The sequence below is a fragment of the Eptatretus burgeri genome, chromosome 10 (assembly GCF_056783735.1).
Source record: "Eptatretus burgeri isolate ZD-2024b chromosome 10, Ebu_testis_v1, whole genome shotgun sequence".
Taxonomy (NCBI): domain Eukaryota; kingdom Metazoa; phylum Chordata; class Myxini; order Myxiniformes; family Myxinidae; genus Eptatretus; species Eptatretus burgeri.
The window spans coordinates 102,678,777-102,697,948 of record NC_140970.1 but is presented as its reverse complement, the minus strand read 5'-3'; the positions used below and the strand labels follow the sequence as shown (position 1 = coordinate 102,697,948).

Sequence of the window (19,172 nt, the reverse complement as noted above, 5' to 3'; positions counted from 1 at the left end):
TATTGAGACAAGCTGGATTGCTCGGCTACAGCCTTAAGTTGTTCCTAATTGAATCAAAAAAGATCGACACGTATCATCTTCCTCCTTTTTACCAGAGTCTGTTGAATGCTTGGCAAGCAGTCGTGGTGACCTGCCAGAAGGATTTGTATGATATTAAAATGTTTGTGGGAGAACCTCTATTCCTCAACCCACTCTTTCCCAATGTTCTCAAAACCCATTATTTTTCACAAAACTTCATTTCAGCTGGTATCAAAAATGTTTGGCATCTTCGTGACTCATCCAATTGTTCCTGGAAATCTGTGAAAGAAAATGCTGAAATCACTGGCACCAGGTCATTAAGAGCTGTAGGTAAAGTACTTGTAGATGTCATCTGTACATCCTTTAAACTTGGGTTGCAGTGGAGTACTGAGGTCAAATGGATACCCCATAAGTCTACACTTCCAAGCTTACTTGTCCAATTCACTAGTTCTACTCCATCTCCTGTCAGTATTGGCTCTTGTTAACCTCCGCCATCGAAGATGGGCGGAGGTTACTGTTTTCACCCCTGTCTGTTTGTTTGTGAACAGGATTACGGAAAAACTCCGAGACGGATTTCGACGAAACTCGGTGGGGGATTAGGTATGGTCCAAGGATCATGCCATTAGATTTTGGACTTGGTCCAAAGTACAATATGGCCGCTATGGCGGCCATTTTGAAAAAAATATTTGAATTTTTGTTTTTCCATTTCTACATGTTTTAAGTGATTTCCAGCCCCCCAAAAAAATTTGTTAGAGAAAAAAAAAACGAAAATTTTGTAACTTTTTTCAAAAAAATTCGATTTTATTTGAAAAATATTTTAATTTTTTTTTTTTGCATTTCTACATGTTTTAAGTGATTTCCACCCCCCCCCCCAAAAAAAAATTGTTAGAGAAAAAAAAAACAAATTTTGCAACTTTTTTTTCAAAAAAATTTCCATTTTTTTTTGGCATTTCTACATGCACGTCAATCTAGTTTAGTTTATTCAATCGTGGTTCAGTAGAGTCTGATCCGTCTTGACCTACAATGAATAGGATATCAGGTTCACTTAAGTGACCCAGCAGTATTGGCGGCGGAGGTTTTGCACTCTACCGAGTGCTCCCCCTCTAATTTATTTAGCAATCTTGACAGTAAATTTATTTCTCATTTCTGTCTTTCTGTTATTAATATAAATACCTCTGCAGTAAGAGTACTAAGCTGGAAAACGCTTTTGCCGGATGCCACCCCTTCTGAACCTGCATGGGAATCGATGTATTGCACACCAATAACAAAAAGGTCAGGTGACTTGCAATGGAGACTTGCTCCAATGGAGACTTGCTCACTGGTCAATGCCAACAAACACTTTTGTCAACTAAATCGATGTTGCTATTTCAGTGCTTTGTACTTTTTGTAACATCACTAAAGATTTGTTCCATGGATATATTGATTGTGTACGATTGTGCCCCCTTTTTCTTTTATTGAACAATATATTTCATCGGGTAAATGTCCCCTTTTGTGGTTTTTTATTTTTGGCCTCAGAGTCAATTCAGGTAATGAAAAGTTGTTAATGTTTTTGAACTATGTCCTATCAGAGGTAAAATTAGCGATCTACCTGTCGAGAAAAGCCAAAAATGAAAGGCAAACCCTTTGAGCAATGTAATGTGTTTTTGCATTTCCAATCCCTGGTTTCAACTCGTTTGAAACAAGAATTTAATTATTACAGAAATAATGCAAATATTAATACTTTTGTTGAAACTTGGTGTGTTGGAAAGATGTGCAACATCAATGAAAATGTATTAGAAATTTACATGTAGGTTTTCTTTCCTTGTGTCTGAAATTTTCTTGGTTTGAAATGCCTTTTTTTTGGTGTTTTGATGACTGTTGATTTCTCTTTGAAACGTGTTTTTGGTTTACTCCATTGGTTTTTTGTATTTTTATAATAAAATGAGTCAAAAGTCAAGTCAGTCAGTCACAGTCTCTCTCCCCCTCTCTCCCTCCCTCTCCCCTTCACTCTCCCTCTCCATCCCTCCATCTCCCCATCTCTCCCTCTCTCCCTCCCTCTCCCTCTCTCTCGCCCTCCCCTCCCCCTTCTACCCCACTCTTCCAACCCACCCATATATCTACATCTCTATCTGCGAAGCGATGGGTTGTATTGTTGTGGGCCGGGGTTCGGTGGCGATAAATGACCACTAGGAGCAGTGGAGTAGTCTCCCACCGAACACCCATAATTTAGGACGTGACTCTCGGATAAGTCCGAAGGTCACGAGTCCCTTAGCGCAATGGTTCTCAACCAGGGGGTCGCGAGATTGTTTTCGGGGGTCGGGGGAAGGTTGTCAAAACAAATATATAATAAAGAAATTCATAAATATTTTTTGAAAATGATTTTTCAATTAAATCTCACATACCAATGTTATAATGTAGTCATTATGAAGAAACAGATTTGAGCAGCAAGGAGGGAGAGGGAGAGGGAGAGGGAGAGGGAGAGGGAGAGGGAGAGGGAGAGGGAGAGGGAGAGGGAGAGGGAGAGGGAGAGGGAGAGGGAGAGGGAGAGGGAGAGGGAGAGGGAGAGGGAGAGGGAGAGGGAGAGGGAGAGAAACAGTGAAGCACAGTGGCGGGTGCTGAAAGTCAATGTTAGCGCTAGCTAACTACTGCAAGGTGGCTTGTCAAAAAACGTCTGCCAGCTCAAGATGCGGACCAAGACGACACATGTGAAGGTGGGCCAACTGTTACAAGTTCAACTGAAAAACGTAAGGCGCCGGCGGAAGATTTGGCCTCCAACAAGCGTCGGAAATATCAGACTGACTTTCTGCAGTACGGATTCACATGCCTAGCCAAAATTGAAGTGGAATATTCACAGTGTGTTCTGTGTTCAGAAGTGCTTGCTCACGAAAGCTTGAAACCAGTGAAATTGAAGAGACTTTTACAAACCAAACACCCATCCTACATTGACAAACCATTATATTTTTTTCCTCGTAAGGAGGGAGAACTACAGAGCCAAAAGACGACTGTACATGAGCACTCTACAATCCCTGTCAAAGCCCTGTTGGCCACAACTCCACAATGTTCTCCAAACAGCAATTAAAGTGGTGAACTTCATCAAATCCCGTCCGGTGAATACCAGACTGTTTGCCACACTCTGCCAGGAAATGGGATCGGAACACGAATCTCTAATATTTCACACAGAGGTCAGATGGCTATTACAGGGGAAAGTTTTAACCAGTCTATTTGAACTGCGTGAGGAGGTTCGCATTTTCCTCTCAGATTGCGGCGCCCCCCTCGCTGACCACCTGACCGACCCCACATGGGTTACTGGCCTTGCATATCTGGCAGGCATATTTGATAAACTGAACACTGTGAACAGTCTCAACTTGTCTCTCCAAGGCCCAAACACCAATGTCCTCACGCTTTCTGATAAGGTTACAGCATTTACTAAGAAGCTTGAGTGGTGGGCAGCGCGAGTCGAAGAAGGCAGTGTGGAAATGTTCCCTGAGCTCGAGGACTTCATGGATAAATTTGACATAAGCATCCAAACAATAAAAGGACTTGTTGCTACTCACCTCAGAAGCCTGCTTGGCTACTTCAATCGGTACTTCCCAAAAGACGACACCCCAGAGAGAAACGACTGGATACGCCAGCCTTTCAATCACCTCATCTGCCCGACACCTGTCATCGGAGCTTGAGGATGCGCTCTTGGACCTCTCCTCTGACCGCACATTAAAGACCGCTTTTGCCTCATCCACACTGGAGGAATTCTGGCTGTCAGTGGCCGCAGAATACCCAGGACTATCAAAGGCTGCAATTGATATACTTATTCCATTTGGATCAACATACCTTTGTGAGAAGACCTTTTCCTCACTGACATTTATTAAGCACAACTACAGATCACGGCTCATTAGAGTTGAGGATGATCTTCGTGTTGCAGTCTCCAGCTTAAAACCAAGAATACAGCTGCTTTGTTCAAAGAAACAGGCCCAGCCATGCAACTAAAATGAGTAAGTGAATACTATCTGACAATACAAGCCTGTGCCTTTTCAGATGTAACTGTTAAAAAAAATAATTATTGTGTGTGATTGTGTGTCAGTATTATCTGAATTATTGTGTTCAATTATTTTGAGTTCGTATTATCTGAATTATTGTGTTCAATCTAAAAAAAAAAAATGAAGCTGAAAATCCATTGAGAATCGTTGTTATAAAGGGGAAAATGCAAAATGAGATGAATGATAATAGGCTACAAGTCTACAACAGGCATAACTGTTATAAGAACTGTGAATGAACTGAGAATAATAAGCCTGTAGGGACACTGAAAGGTACTTTCACTGTGCTTAAAGCTGTTTTGCAGGCCCAGCGATATGCGAATGAATGATAATAGCCAATTGCCATCAGCTTGTAAAGCAGTCCTGTTGCCTCCTTCACAATGAGTTGTGCTGTCGGATCTTGAATAAAAATTAAAAATGTACTTAAAGCCAAATTGATTTAGGTTTTGTTTTTTGTATATTTTTGGTCAGTAATGCAAGGTTTGTGTACATCTGGTAGCTGTCATGTGTGATAGTAATCTCTGTCTGCAGCAGAGGGTCGCTCAATCTTCCAGTCTGTGTCCCGTGCATAAATAGGCTACATACCGCTCTTTGCAATTACAGAAGCCTTTTTTATGAATGTGGCTGGCTGTTTTTACTGTGTTATACATCAGAGTGTAAATAATTAATTTGTGATGCCAGTTTAGTTTAGTTTAGTTTAGTTTAGTTCTGTTCTGTTCTGTTTAGTTTTAACAGCTGGCAGTACCAAGGCGTTGACCAATGTGCTCCAGGCACTGTGGATTTTTTTATGAGCTCCATGACGTCACTGCAGTGTGTTTCAAGTGTGAGCCGGGAGGGGGGGTCGCGAACCCCAACTTAAATTTTTTGGAGGGTCGTGGCTCCAAAAGGTTGAGAACCACTGCCTTAGAGGACCGTGGCCGCCAATACTTCGACGGCGTGGGGTCGGGTTAATTGCCTAATTTCAATATACCTAAATACCCACATCGTCCAACTACCGGGGAAACCACACCCTCGGCCGACTTTGTCGGATGGATGGTGCGAAGGGGGTACATTTCCTATCTATCCTAGCATTTATTAAACTTTAAACTATCCCCGGGGCTTTTCAACACGCCTGTCACTTCAAACTATCGTTTCTAACAACCACGATTCCTGTCGCTTGTGTTGGTGTCCATTATTAATTTGGGCCCTGCCCACAAATTTTCTCTCGTGCCCTTGCACAATTTCGTGGCTGGGCAGCGTGGCTCAACTGGCAGGGACTTCCGTCTGCCAAACTCTAACTATGACACCCCCGGGCCCTGAGGCTGCCTCCGAGCCTACCTGCTCCCTATGAACGTGGGGAGTGTCCTTCCCGGCTACTCCTCCGTATATGCCCAGATGGCATCTCGGTGCTACGGGTCCCATTTCCGACGGGCCACCCGTGCCCAGTACACTATCCTGGTCCCTTGGACCCATGGCCGACTCTGGCAGACTAGTCCGGTGCCCGGGGTGCTCTCTACTCGATACTCACCTTTCAACAGCCACGCTCCCAGCCAGTCAATGGAGTCCTGCACCCTTCAAAACGATTTCGAGTCTTCTTCCCACACCAACAACAAAACAACTTCCTTTTGGTAAATTTAACTAACCAAAATAACTAACCTGACACTGACCCCGGGTTCCGTTGGGTGGGATTCACTCCTCCCCCCAATCATTCATTCGCACCATGCATTCCACATTCGCTCCATTCACACACTCGGGCCCGCTGTCCCACATTCACTCATTGTACACATTCCCTTAAAAAAAAAAACATTTCTCACATTACACTCAAACAACTACGTCCCCCTCATCATCCCTTATACTAGTGCACGTACCATTTAATTATATCACTAAACTACGGCCCAACACATGACATGTCCTTCCATGTCTCCCAACATCCATTTCTAAACGCCCGGTCACACCTTGACGTTTTAGCCAACGTATGCCGATTTTTTAATTTTTTTTCTAAAACGCTGGCACACGTTGAATACGTTATGGGTAAGTTTTGATAACATTGAGAGCACGCTGAAAAACACTGCCATACGTTGTTGTACGCTGGCTTTAAACGTTGTACTTTTTGGTTGTCCTCAAATTTTTTCATGCTTGAAATTTCACGACGTATGCCGGCGTATGACTCACACGTTCCGCTACGCTGGCCACAAGTTGTATGCACGGTCTGCGATCGTTGACAGACGTCAACACATGCTACTTTTAAGTTAATCATAAGTTGAGACACGCCGAGGTAATGTTTAGCGTACCCGAAACTTATTTCTAACCTATGATTAACGTGTTGTTGGCACGTTACGCGATCGTTGCCACACGTCGACAGACGTTACTTTTAAGTTACTCATAGGCTGAAAGACGTCGGTATAATGGATCGTCCTTGCGTCAGCGGCCATGGCCACGGCCAGGACACTTATTTGCAGCATTCTTCAAACTTTTCTTCGGCATGACGAGGATGTTCACACTTCGATGTCTAGCTTGGCTATGATTCCAATTGTCCATCGGCAGCATCTATTTAAAATAGTCGAGTTTGAGCGTTTTAACACGTTCAGAAGAAACACTTCAAATTTCAAAACCCCAGCGTCAAAAAACAAAGGCGAGTGACAGCAATTTAAATTGTTCATTGTAAACAATGAAAATAGTTGAGTGGTACCGTTTAAAAGTCGTTGAGTGTAAAAAAAAATCCAATTGTTGAGCGCAAGCGTCTACTTTCAATAGTGGAGATTCAGCCATTTAAATCGTTGAGTTTATCATTTAAATCGTTAAATCGTTAAACGCAAGGACGATCCATCATAACCCACACCCTCCCCCTCACACTCACCTACTACTGCCAACATGAACAAACTACTACTAATACTAATACTAATACTGATACTGATACTGTTACTGCTGACATGGACATCGACTCAAAAAGGACTAGAAAACACTGTTGGGTTCCCCTTTTATGAGCAGCATTTTTATATACCAATTCCCAAAACCGCTGGGAACACGTCTTTATATGGCAGTTGTAAGCTAGAAACACGTTAATTTATATTTTTTGTCGACCGGAAGACGTCATTGGAATACGTCTACATACGTCGATGTGTGTTGGGACTACGTAAAGAATTGGTTCAAAGCACGTCAAACATAAGTTAGAAATAAGTTTCGCGTAAAAAAGATATTACCGCGACGTGTTTCGACTTATGAGTAGCTTATAAGTAGCCTTTGTGGACGTGTGTAAGCGTCCACATATCGTGTGTAAAACTTAGGCCAAAAAAAAAAATGTTGCATTGGCGTAACGGGTCACTGAAAAATAGGGTAGGTCGGTCGGGATCTTTTTTTTTTTTTTTTTTTTTTCCTAATAAATCCCAAAATTTTTGGATAATAAATCCAAAAATTTAATAAATCCTAATAAATCCCTCCCAAAATCTCCCCCGGCTCGAGTACCACCCTTTTTGTCGGCGGGTTCTGTCCGAAACACTTCCGGGTTTTTGCGATCGCGATCGCAAACAAGACACTTGAAATCGATAGCAAAAAAACAAAAAAAAAAAAAACGTAGGGTCGGCGGAATTTTTAGGGTCGGGCGGGTTACGCCAATGCAACATTTTTTTTTTTTGGCCTTATCCCCATCGCATGCGGAATGTGTGTCATACGCCGAGTAGGTCGTAAAATTTTGAACATGTTTAAAATTTCTTGACGTACTCTACTTACTACGACGTATGATAGCGTACTTTAGCGTTCTACTCACGTATACCAAACTTACTCATACCGTATTTGACGTGCCCCAACGTTTTAGACACATTTTTCTTAGGTCGGCATACGTTGGCAAGATCGCCAAGGTGTGACCGCGATGTTGACACTTCCATTTCTACGGCAGTTATGATTCGAATCGTTGTGCGTCAGCCTTTTAATAGGCTACGTCACGACATCGTCGGCGATGCGTTCAACGCGCTATGCCTAAGTTAGACTATCGTTGGGCATCGGTTGTGTAGGCCGACAACAGGTTCAGCATTCGTTGGTATAAGTTATCTATAACACAACGAAACGTTCTGTGTCCGTTACCAATGCGTTATACATAAGACCAAGTCGCTATGAATACGTCCGAATCTTTAAAAAAAAACATCAAAAGTTCAACGTAAGCCAGCGTTTTAGATACATTTTAATACGTTGCCATCGCTGGCTAAAACGTCAAGGTGTGACCGGGCCTTAAATCTAACCTAACATTCCCTCTAACTCATTCCACGGGCCTCGTGAGGAACTACTCATGCCCCATGAGGCCGGTCTTTGCTAAACCATTCCCACTAACTAATGCTCCTCTGCTCAGGCGAGGATGCTTGCCACATCCTGCGGGGCCATGTACTTGGAGCGAGGCCTTTTTTTTTTTCCTTGCACCGCCAGGGCGGCGGTCTACGGCTCACTCGCTCGTCCCTTCGGTAGGGCGATACGTGCAGTCATGAGGTCACCCTGCAAATCGCACGGAGTGCTCGCTTTCGGGGCATCCGCCATGCGAGCCGACGTGTGCTGCTCACCTGAAGCTCGCGCCGTGAGGTCAGTGCCGATGACGTCACTCGCACACGGACCCCTGCATGCTTTCCTGTGTCGTTCCCCCGACTTGCTCCGCGCGTCTCGCGCACGCCTCGTGCGCTGCGCAGGACGTGGAACCTCGCACTCGCGTTCGCATGGGGACCTGTCCGTTCCAAATTCACACAACACTCGCCATCTACATTCTCGCCGTTCACACGGCCGGCTCGTATCCGACGTGGAGCGTTTTTATGCCGGATTGCAATCATGCAGATGCGAGCGTGTGGGCCGTGCGCAAAAAGCGGCATGGACCTCGTACACACCATCGCGCGAACCCGGCGTGGTTGCCAAATTAACCCTTTGCGGCCTTCCAGGCTCGCCATTCCCATCTCTCATCTAGATCGTCGTCTTCCATTTCCATGCACGCACTCACACACGCCATGTTACTCACACCATTCGCACACCTTGACACGCACTCCCGGACAATCACATCGGTGATTCGTGTTAACTAAGGGGGTCCTGGGATCTCGACCCCCCCGCCCCCCAAGTTCTCCATGGACCCGTTCACATCATGCACCCACTCGACCTCGCTTGGCTTCACTGGACTCACCTGGTCGCTGTCTACTTCGAGGGAGCTTACAGTCTCCCTCTGTTCCTGAGGGAGGCTATCCTGATGCTCGCACCGGGTCACGAAACATTCCCCATGCTCGACCTCATTGTCCCCTATTAATCCTATGTGTGCGTGCTCCTCTTTAATCTCGTACAATTCACCCTCTATCTCTTCTATCTCCCATGTCTCTGAAAATTTTTCCGTCGTCCCTTCGTGTTTATGAGTTTGTCTCCAATTATTGTGGTGGCGTCGCTCGTCGTCCCGCCCTCATTATTCTCCATTGCAGGCCGACAAACCTCAACACTCCCTCCTGACTCGATCGTTCCCCCAAGTGCAGGCACCATCCTCCAATCCGCCATTATGCCTTTCATGCCCTCCAGACCTGCCTGAAGGCTCAACCCCATGCTCTGCATCTCACCCCGCTGTGTTCGCATATCGCCCCTCATCTCATCCATTTTGCTTTCCACGCGTTGCACATTCGCATATCGCTCATCAGCATTAGTATTTCCCCCAACTGGTCCAAGTTAAACGGCCCTGACGAGGCCGATTCGCCGTGGACTGGGGGGGGGGGGGAAGTTTGCTGTATAGGGTGCTCGCGCGCCGCCACCCCCGCACCCACCACTGACTTTGAGTTTGGTGGTTGGGGGGGGGGGAGTCGACCTGCATGGAGTTGTCCAGGACCATGGATTCCTCCAACAATAATTCTAAACCCACCTGAGCCAGCTCATCTTGGCACGCCTGAGATCAATTTAAACGCTCGTAATTTGGAGGGAACAGTGGGGGGGGGGGATGGGTTTTGCTCCATACACCCCTGATCTGAATCCTGTTAATTTCTCTACGGAGGCGGCGGGGCCAAATCGCACTCCTGAACACCAATTTGTTGTGGTCCGGGGTTCGGTGGCGATAAACGACCACTAGGTGGAGCAGTGGAGTCTCCCACCGAACACCCAGAATTTAGGTCGTGACTCTCGGATAAGTCCGAAGGTCACGGGTCCCTTAGCGGACCGTGGTCGCCAATACTTTGACGGCGTGGGGTAGGGTTAATTGCCTAATTTCAATATACCTAAATACCCACATCATCCAACTACTGGGGAAACCACACCCTCGGCCGACTTTGTCCGAATCAAGTCGCTATCACCGACTCAGATCCAGCATAACTGAGCGGAAGTTACCAAAGCCGCGCCAGACCAAATGAACAATTTACCGGCCCAAACGGCCTCGCTATTTCTCAAGTCCGAACCCTGCTGGGTCAATCAAAGAAAGGAAAGAAACGAACTGGAACATTTAACAGGGGATTTATTTTACAATAATAATCGGGGAGGGGAGCACACAGAGCAGAGTTATCACGAATAAAAGGCAGGCAATGTACAATGGGCAAAGAAAAAGCACTTAACAATTCTACTTACAGGACAACGGCGCAAAACACACGCGCACACGCACACGCACGCACGCACGCACGCACGCACACACACTGGACCTCGCGTGTCTATTTTCGGTAGAGCCAGGTACCTCCCTGCCTTGTGCGGATTCACCGGACCCGCACTTGTGGAGCTCGGAGTCCGTGGACGGGAACGGGGATCCCAGCTCGAGCGCTCCAATGCAAAACACCACGGTGGGACTCGAACCCACGACCCAGAGCAAGCCGCACTCGCCACCAAAACCGCAGACCGCAATCGCCACGATCCTGCAGAACGCAATCGCCATGATCCTGCAGAACGCAATCGCCATGATCCTGCAGAACGCACCCTTATCTGCCCAACACTGGTCCAGACAACCACTCTATTCTTCTGAGGTGGGAGGGGTCTCTTCCCTCGCCACTTGCCTCCTGATTGGACGAGGGGTTGTCAGACGACTCGTGGTCACCTCCCGATTGGCTGGGACGTGCGTGTCATGCTCGCCCTTCGCTCATTGGGTAGAGGAAACACTCCATTCCCTTTTTTTGTGGCGGGGCTCCGATCTGAGGCGATGGAAGCTCCGCCCACGTCTGTGCTCAGCACGCATATGCGTGAGGAAAGCCGATGGTGGCAGGAGCGAAGGAGGGATGTAGTCGTCGTTGTTGTTGTTGTAAAAAAAAAAACTAACTATAAAATAACTCGCAGCGCACACACGAAATTCCCATTAGACAGAAGGAAGGATTCGAACTATAAACACATACTTATCGAAATAACTGAACTACGGGGACTCCGGCTGCTTGTGTGCACAAGGTTTCCAAATTCATAACACTATTTGCAAATGTTGAATCAAAGCCATTTGTCAGAATATGAAAACTTCGATATTTGTTGACTTGTCCAAGTGTGACAAATCGTGTCATTACAGTGTAACCTATATTGGCTGACAGGATGGCCTCCAGGTACGCACACTCACTCCCCTCCAAGCTGTCTCGCCTGGGTTCGAATCCCAGGCCGAAAATAAACCGTCATCCCGGTGTTTCATCGGATTGGAACCTTTATTACCAGCATTAGAATTCAAAGATAAAAACGACACACACGCACTTGTTTGTACGTGACGTATAGAGTTAAAAAAAAAAAAACAGAACAAAAGGAATATTCACGCTTTAAGAAAGAGGCCGTCGACAATACACATTCTTTGCAGGAGGCACATGAAAGGGTACTTTAACCAAATGGTACAAAAAGGAATCAATAAAACAAACCGAGGCGCAACGATTTACCTTTCTGATGTAAATATCGACGTACAAGATATTCCTGAGGTAAATATCGACATACAAGATATTCCTGAGGTAAAAAGCTGAAAGAACAGCGAATTCCCACCCAACGTCAGGCATTACTGTTTGTGATGAAAGGGCACTTTAACCAAATGGTACAAAACGGTATCAATAAAATAAACCGAGCCACACTGATTTACCTTTCTGATAAGTCTGAAATTTCTTACTGAGGTAAATATCGACGTACAAGATATTCCTGAGGTAAATATCGACGTACAAGATATTCCTGAGGTAAAAAGCTGAAAGAACAGCGAATTCCCACCCAATCTCAGGCTTCACTGGTTGTGATGAAAGGATACTTTAACCAAATGGTACAAAACGGAATCAATAAAATAAACCGAGCCACACCGATTTACCTTTCTGATAAGTTTGAAATATCTTACTGAGGTAAAAATCGACGTACACGATATTCCTGAGGTAAATATCGACGTACAAGATATTCCTGAGGTAAATATCGACGTACAAGATATTCCTGAGGTAAATATCGACGCACAACATATTCCTGAGGTAAATATTGTGACGTCCGCGGGACTTGAACAGTCCCGCCAACGTAGAATGAGCCGAAACGATGGAGGCGGTTTATTTATTTATAACCCAAACATGGCGGATCTAATCGCTCTACCGCAAACGGGACGAGGAAGGTGGCACGAGTCACTTTTCACTGAGTTGATGATGTTTATTTGTTTTTATTATTACCAGAAATAACAAGACTCGGCAAGAAGAGGGATCCGGGGCGATTCGACGGGATGGTGTGGGATCGGGCGTGGGGAAAAACACAGACAATTCCAATGAATATACAGATCTCAAACCTCTAAGGCGCCAAGCGCGCGCGCGCGCGCGCGCGCGCGCGCGCGCGCGCACACACACGCACACACACACACACACACACACACACACACACACACACACACACACACACACACACACACACACACACACACACACACACACACACACACACACACACACCGTAGCTATTTCTGGTGGTCAGGCTGGACCGTGGTGTGGACGCAACTGTCCCTGGATCGGCGTCGGACGAGCTGGCCTTGCTCTCGTCAGGGCGGCAGGAGAAACCGTGGTGCTGTCGACCTCCTGGTCTTGGCCCAAGTCTGCTCACAGCTGCCAGGGAACCAGTTCTGGCGCCAAGTTGCGAGCAGGAGAGGGAGGCAGGTCCACCCGCCGTTCGACCCCGTACTCCGAGTCACAGAACCCCAGAGCCAACCAAGGTGAGGCACGAGGCTCAGCAAGGCTCCAAGACACGATCAAGAACACGATCGAATCAGCACAACAACAAGGATGCTCCCCGCGCAACAGCCTCCCCACCAAAAAAACACGATCTTCTGGTTGTAATCTTCTTCCTCTTCCTTTTCGACCCCGAACAGAACCCTTTTATCCTTGGTCCTCGTCACTTCCAAATCGAACCGTTTATTGGCCCACCGCCATCGCCTTCCGCCAATCGTGATCACGGGGCGGAGCCATCCGCTGCACTGTCCTGTGACGTCACGGCCAGTCTCCAGAGAATATCAAAAAGGGGTTTACGCAGACACACCCTATCCCGTGTCCCTATCTAATTACGTGACAATTATCATTTCCCCCTTGAAGAAATGAACATTTACTAGACAACTTATCACCACTGAATTACTACTTATTACATCGAGATCCTGGTAAACTCGAAAAGCATGGCATACCTAATTAAACATCCTAATTACCCTTTGAATGCATACCCCCCCCCCCTCAAACGTAACAATATCGACGTGCAAGATATTCCTGAGGTAAATATCGACGTACAAGATATTCCTGAGGTAAAAAGCTGAAAGAACAGCGAATTCCCATCCAATCTCAGGCTTCAGTGGTTGTGATGAAAGGGTACTTTAACCAAATGGTACAAAACGGAATCAATAAAATAAACCGAGCCGCACCGATTTACCTTTCTGATAAGTTTGAAATCTCTTACTGAGGTGAATATCGACGTACACGATATTCCTGAGGTAAATATCGATGTACACGATATTCCTGAGGTAAATATCGATGTACACGATATTCCTGAGGTAAATATCGACGTACAAGATATTCCTGAGGTAAATATCGACGTACAAAATATTCCTGAGGTAAATATCGACGTGCAAAATATTCCTGAGGTAAATATCGACGTGCAAGATATTCCTGAGGTAAATATCGACGTGCAAGATATTCCTGAGGTAAATATCGACGTAAAGATATTCCTGAGGTAAATATCGACGCACAACATATTCCTGAGGTATAAAGCTGAAAGAACAGCGAATCCCCGCCCAACCTCAGGCTTCACTGGTTGTGATGAAAGGGGACTTTAACCAAATGGTACAAAAAGGAATCAATAAAATAAACCGAGCCACACTGATTTACCTTTCTGATAAGTTTGAAATTTCTTTCTGAGGTAAATATCGATGTGCAAGATATTCCTGAGGTAAATATCGACGTGCAAGATATTCCTGAGGTAAATATCGACGTACAAGATATTCCTGAGGTAAATATCGACGTACAAGATATTCCTGAGGTAAATATCGACGTACAAGATATTCCTGAGGTAAATATCGACGTACAAGATATTCCTGAGGTAAATATCGACGTACAAGATATTCCTGAGGTAAATATCGACGTACAAGATATTCCTGAGGTAAATATCGACGTGCAAGATATTCCTGAGGTAAATATCGACGTGCAAGATATTCCTGAGGTAAATATCGACGTGCAAGATATTCCTGAGGTAAATATCGACGTACAAGATATTCCTGAGGTAAATATCGACGTACAAGATATTCCTGAGGTAAAAAGCTGAAAGAACAGCGAATCCCCGCCCAACCTCAGGCTTCACTGGTTGTGATGAAAGGGTACTTTAACCAAATGGTACAAAAAGGAATCAATAAAATAAACCGAGCCGCACTGATTTACCTTTCTGATAAGTTTGAAATTTCTTTCTGAGGTAAATATCGATGTGCAAGATATTCCTGAGGTAAATATCGACGTGCAAGATATTCCTGAGGTAAATATCGATGTGCAAGATATTCCTGAGGTAAATATCGACGTACAAGATATTCCTGAGGTAAATATCGACGTACAAGATATTCCTGAGGTAAATATCGACGTACAAGATATTCCTGAGGTAAAAAGCTGAAAGAACAGCGAATCCCCGCCCAACCTCAGGCTTCACTGGTTGTGATGAAAGGGTACTTTAACCAAATGGTACAAAAAGGAATCAATAAAATAAACCGAAACGCACTGATTTACCTTTCTGATAAGTTTGAAATTTCTTTCTGAGGTAAATATCGATGTGCAAGATATTCCTGAGGTAAAAAAGCTATAAGAGCATCGAATCCCCGCCCAATCTCAGGCTTCACTGGTTGTGATTGGTTAATTTGTTGTTAGGTTTTCGTTTAAACCCGACAAAAGCATATGTTCATGCAAGTTATTTCTTCAACAAAGTATGTTATAATAAACGCCACACATTCAAAACGTTAAATAGAGAATTAGCAAAGCAGACACTTACTTTTCAACTTTCCACAGGCGACAATATTCGGCAAATGGGACATTTGCACTTCCGGCAACAGGCGATGAACTTCCGGTTGAGGTTGCTGACGGGTAATTCTGAGGTGGAGTGGGTTTTTTTTCTTCTCACTTTTGCTTTCACTATCGGCAATTATCCATTTTCTGATTTGAACATTAAAACGTCGTGTTGTCGTCTGTGACTGAACACGATTGAGTGAGGAACTTCGCGTCGCCATTTGGGACGGTGTATGACGAATAAAGCTTCAGCATGCTTTCTTACGACATAGTTATTCAACATACCGTGTTAAAGTTGAGGTGAAAGGTTCAAAAAAAAAAAAGAAAAAAGTGTGGCCTTAAAGTTTGGATGAAATATAAGAATGATGTGACGAATTACTGAGCGAGGGTTGCTTTTGCCTTGAATGTGGTGCCATTTGCTTCGGTTTTTTTTTTAATCAATTGTTCTTCGTTTTATCTTTTACAAAACGGTAATTAAAAAAAAAAGTACTGTTCTTGATTATATGAATGTATGAGAATTGCCTTGTAATTGAGCGGTGTATGAACGCGCAAACCCTTAAAGCGTTGGTAACTTTTCGATATTCACTATTTTGAGGCGATACAAAATAGCACTGTTTAAACAAAAGGACGGCGGAATCAGAAAAGCTCGCCCACTGTGAAGGCCACAAAATCGCCGACCAATCGAGCAAGACGCGAACCCGGAGGTAAAACCGAACACGGGGATGAGTAGAAGCACGAAGGTTTGAAAATCCATAAGGATTATTAAAACTCTGATGAAATCAGAAACCAATTCGACATCAATATTCGTACGAGCATCGCTCCGGCGGTCAGATAAGGGTGGGAAAAAACGAGAGAGGTATCCAAGGTGAGTGCAGGTGTGAGTGACGGCGACACGGCCACGCCGAGCGATCTGATTGGATGCCTGGTTCTCTCGCGCTGTTTGCCCGTCCGTCTTTCATACGGTGTCGCCCTTCAATACAGTGCGGGACGGTACGGTACCTCGTTGTGACACTCACCTCGTTATCTCTTGGTTTGCTTCATTGTACCCAGTACCGCGCACCCACTCTTCCCGCCCATTCGCAATCTCTTGCCGGGCTCTCTGTACCGTACCGCACTGTACTCTACTGTACTGCACCGTACTGTACCGCACCACATCGTACCGCACCGCACCGCACCGCACTGTACTCTACTGTACTGCACCGTACTGTACCGCACCACATCGTACCGCACCGCACCGCACCGCACCGTACCGTCGTGTGTGTGGAAGACGTGTCCCCATTCCTCAGTGTGGTGCTAGTGGTTCATTTAATTGTTGCTCGAGTTCAGCCGAAGCGATCGATATATTGTTGTGGTGCCAGGTTCGGTAGCGAGGAACGACCGCTCGACGGAGCAGTAGGGCCATCTCCCACCGAACACCCGGAATTGAAAGGTCGTCACCCCAGATAACTCCGGAGTCGACGGGTCGTTTAAAGGACCGTCGTCGCCAATATTTCGACGGCGTGATGTCGGGTCCACTTGTCTAATTCTAATTGACCTAAGTATCCACGCCGTCTAACTACCGGGGAAGCCACACCCTCGGCCGACTTTGTCCGAACCGAGTCGCTATCACCGACTTGGATCCGGCGTAATCGAGCGGAGATAACCAACGCCGTGCCGGACCAAATGAGCAATTTACGGCACAAATGGCCTCACTACTTCTCAAGCCCGAACCATGCTGGGTCAATGGTAGAAACGACATGAAACGAACTGGAACATTTAACAGATATTTATTTACAATAGGGAGGGAGACACAGACCAGACTTAATCACGAATATGCAATGTACAATGAGCAATCAACACTTATACAATTCTACTTACAGGACTGCGCCACCACACACACACACACACACACACACACACACACACACACACACACACACACACACACACACACACACACACACACACACACACACACACACACACACACACCAAAAGAAAATGAACCCCACCAGGTCTTTATTCGGTCCTCCAGCCGAGGAGGATAGTTCAGTTGGGGGGGACAGAGTCTGGCCGGGTACCTGTCCGCCTCGTGCTGTCACGCTGACTCCAACCCACCGCGGTGGGACTCGAACCCACGACCCGGAATCCACCCGAGCCCATGATCCTGGCTGCCACGAACGACGATCGAGCACCATGGTCCTGGCTGCTCGACCACCTCCACCACAAGAAACCCCGGAAAAGACCGCAGATCACGACCGCAGACGACGATGATTGCAGACCAAAGGGCCAAGAACATAGACGACGGCGACTCTACTCTCTCTAACGACAGCTTGCCACAGTTTTTATCCTTCCCCCCTCCCACCCCCCCCCCCCCCCCGCGGGTCGAGGGAACCGCCCTGAGGTAACTCGCCTCCGGATTGGACGAGGGGTTGTCGGGCGATCAATGGCCTCCCCTTATTGGTCAGGCCGAACACTCCATCTGGCTAAGGCGGAGTCGGCCCTGAGGTGATGGGAGGAGGTCCAGTGGGAGGGAGCAATGACCACCCTCCCCCATGCGTGTCTGAGAACCCAGAGGGAACAACCAGGGGAGCACCCTATTTCTCATCCACCCTTGTAGCGGGGAGGGGCGATCTCGGGCCAGCCGCTGTCGATTGGACGAGCTCACGGTGGGCGGAGGGAACCTCACCCCTCTACGTTGCACATGGGCGATGGATGGCGATGGTTCGAAGAACGAAGGATTGATTGAAGGTGTAAAAAACCTGACTATGAAAGAAACCCATTAGACAGAAGGACGGGACCCTAACTACAAACACATACTTATCGAGATAACTGAACTGCGGGGACTCTGGCTGTTGTGTGCAAATGGCTGCCAGATTCGTAACAATATTTGCTGCTACATAATCATGGCTAACATCTTTTATTGGTCACCTCAGCCTGTTATAAAAGCGGTTTCTGGCTTTTATTGTGCAGATTTATTAATACTAGTGCATGCCCGTACGTGCGTGGCCGTACGTGTGTGCCCGTATCTTCTTCTTCCTCTTTCGGCTTACTCCCGCTAGGGGTCGCCACAGCGGACCAACTGTCTCCATTTTGCTCTATCCTCCACATCTTCCATTGACACTCCAACCACCCGCATGTCCGCCCTCACCGCATCCATGAACCTCTTATTTGGCCTTCCTCTTCTCCTCCTGCCTGGCGGCTCCATCTTCAACATCCTTCTCCCGATATACTCCGTTTCCCTCCTGTGCACATGTCCAAACCATCTCAATCTCGCCTCTCTTACTTTGTCTCCAAACCGTCCGACCTGCGCTGTCCCTCTAATACACTCATTTCTTATCCTGTCCATCCTCGTCACTCCCAACGAGAATCGCAGCATCTTTAACTCTGCCACCTCCAGCTCCGCTTCCTGTCTTTTTGTTAGTGCCACCGCCTCCAAACCATACAACATAGCTGGTCTCACTACCGTCTTGTATACTTTCCCCTTCACTCTTGCAGCTACCCTTCTGTCACAAATCACTCCTGCAACTCTTCTCCACCCACTCCATCCTGCCTGCACTCTCTTTTTCACTTCTCTCCCACACTCTCCGTTACTTTGGACAGTTGATCCCAAGTATTTAAACCAATCCACCTTCCCCACCTCAACTCCTTGCAACTGCACCATACCACCACCCTCCCTCTCATTTACGCACATGTACTCCGTCTTACTCCTACTGACTAACATTCCCCTTCTCTCCAGTGCGTACCTCCACCTCTCAAGGCTCGATTCAGCCTGCTCCCT

At 46.3% G+C, this 19,172-nt stretch overlaps 2 protein-coding genes across 10 annotated transcripts in view; one reads left to right on the top strand and one right to left on the bottom strand.

Moving 5' to 3' along the window:
- The window catches only part of LOC147019327 (retinoblastoma-associated protein-like), a 270,364-nt gene extending 253,832 nt beyond the window's left edge, over positions 1-16,532 (bottom strand). The window contains exon 1 of one of the 4 annotated variants that reach the window (XM_085899745.1): positions 16,429-16,532. Coding sequence is in view for 2 of the 4 variants with exons in the window: in XM_085899743.1 (XP_085755869.1) it covers positions 15,399-15,633 (235 nt within the window). In the remaining 2 variants the exon portion in view is untranslated. Of the gene's footprint in view, positions 1-12,231; positions 12,389-15,139; positions 15,249-15,398; positions 15,649-16,428 lie in introns of those variants that run through there. The other 3 variants (XM_085899743.1, XM_085899746.1, XM_085899744.1) reach the window with 3 other exon arrangements.
- Positions 15,479-19,172, top strand: part of UGGT1 (UDP-glucose glycoprotein glucosyltransferase 1) — a 93,877-nt gene continuing 90,183 nt past the window's right edge. For 3 of the 6 annotated variants that reach the window (XR_015062737.1, XM_085899737.1, XM_085899738.1), the window contains exon 1: positions 16,123-16,277. Coding sequence is in view for 2 of the 6 variants with exons in the window: in XM_085899737.1 (XP_085755863.1) it covers positions 16,186-16,277 (92 nt within the window). In the remaining 4 variants the exon portion in view is untranslated. The other 3 variants (XM_085899741.1, XM_085899740.1, XM_085899739.1) reach the window with 3 other exon arrangements.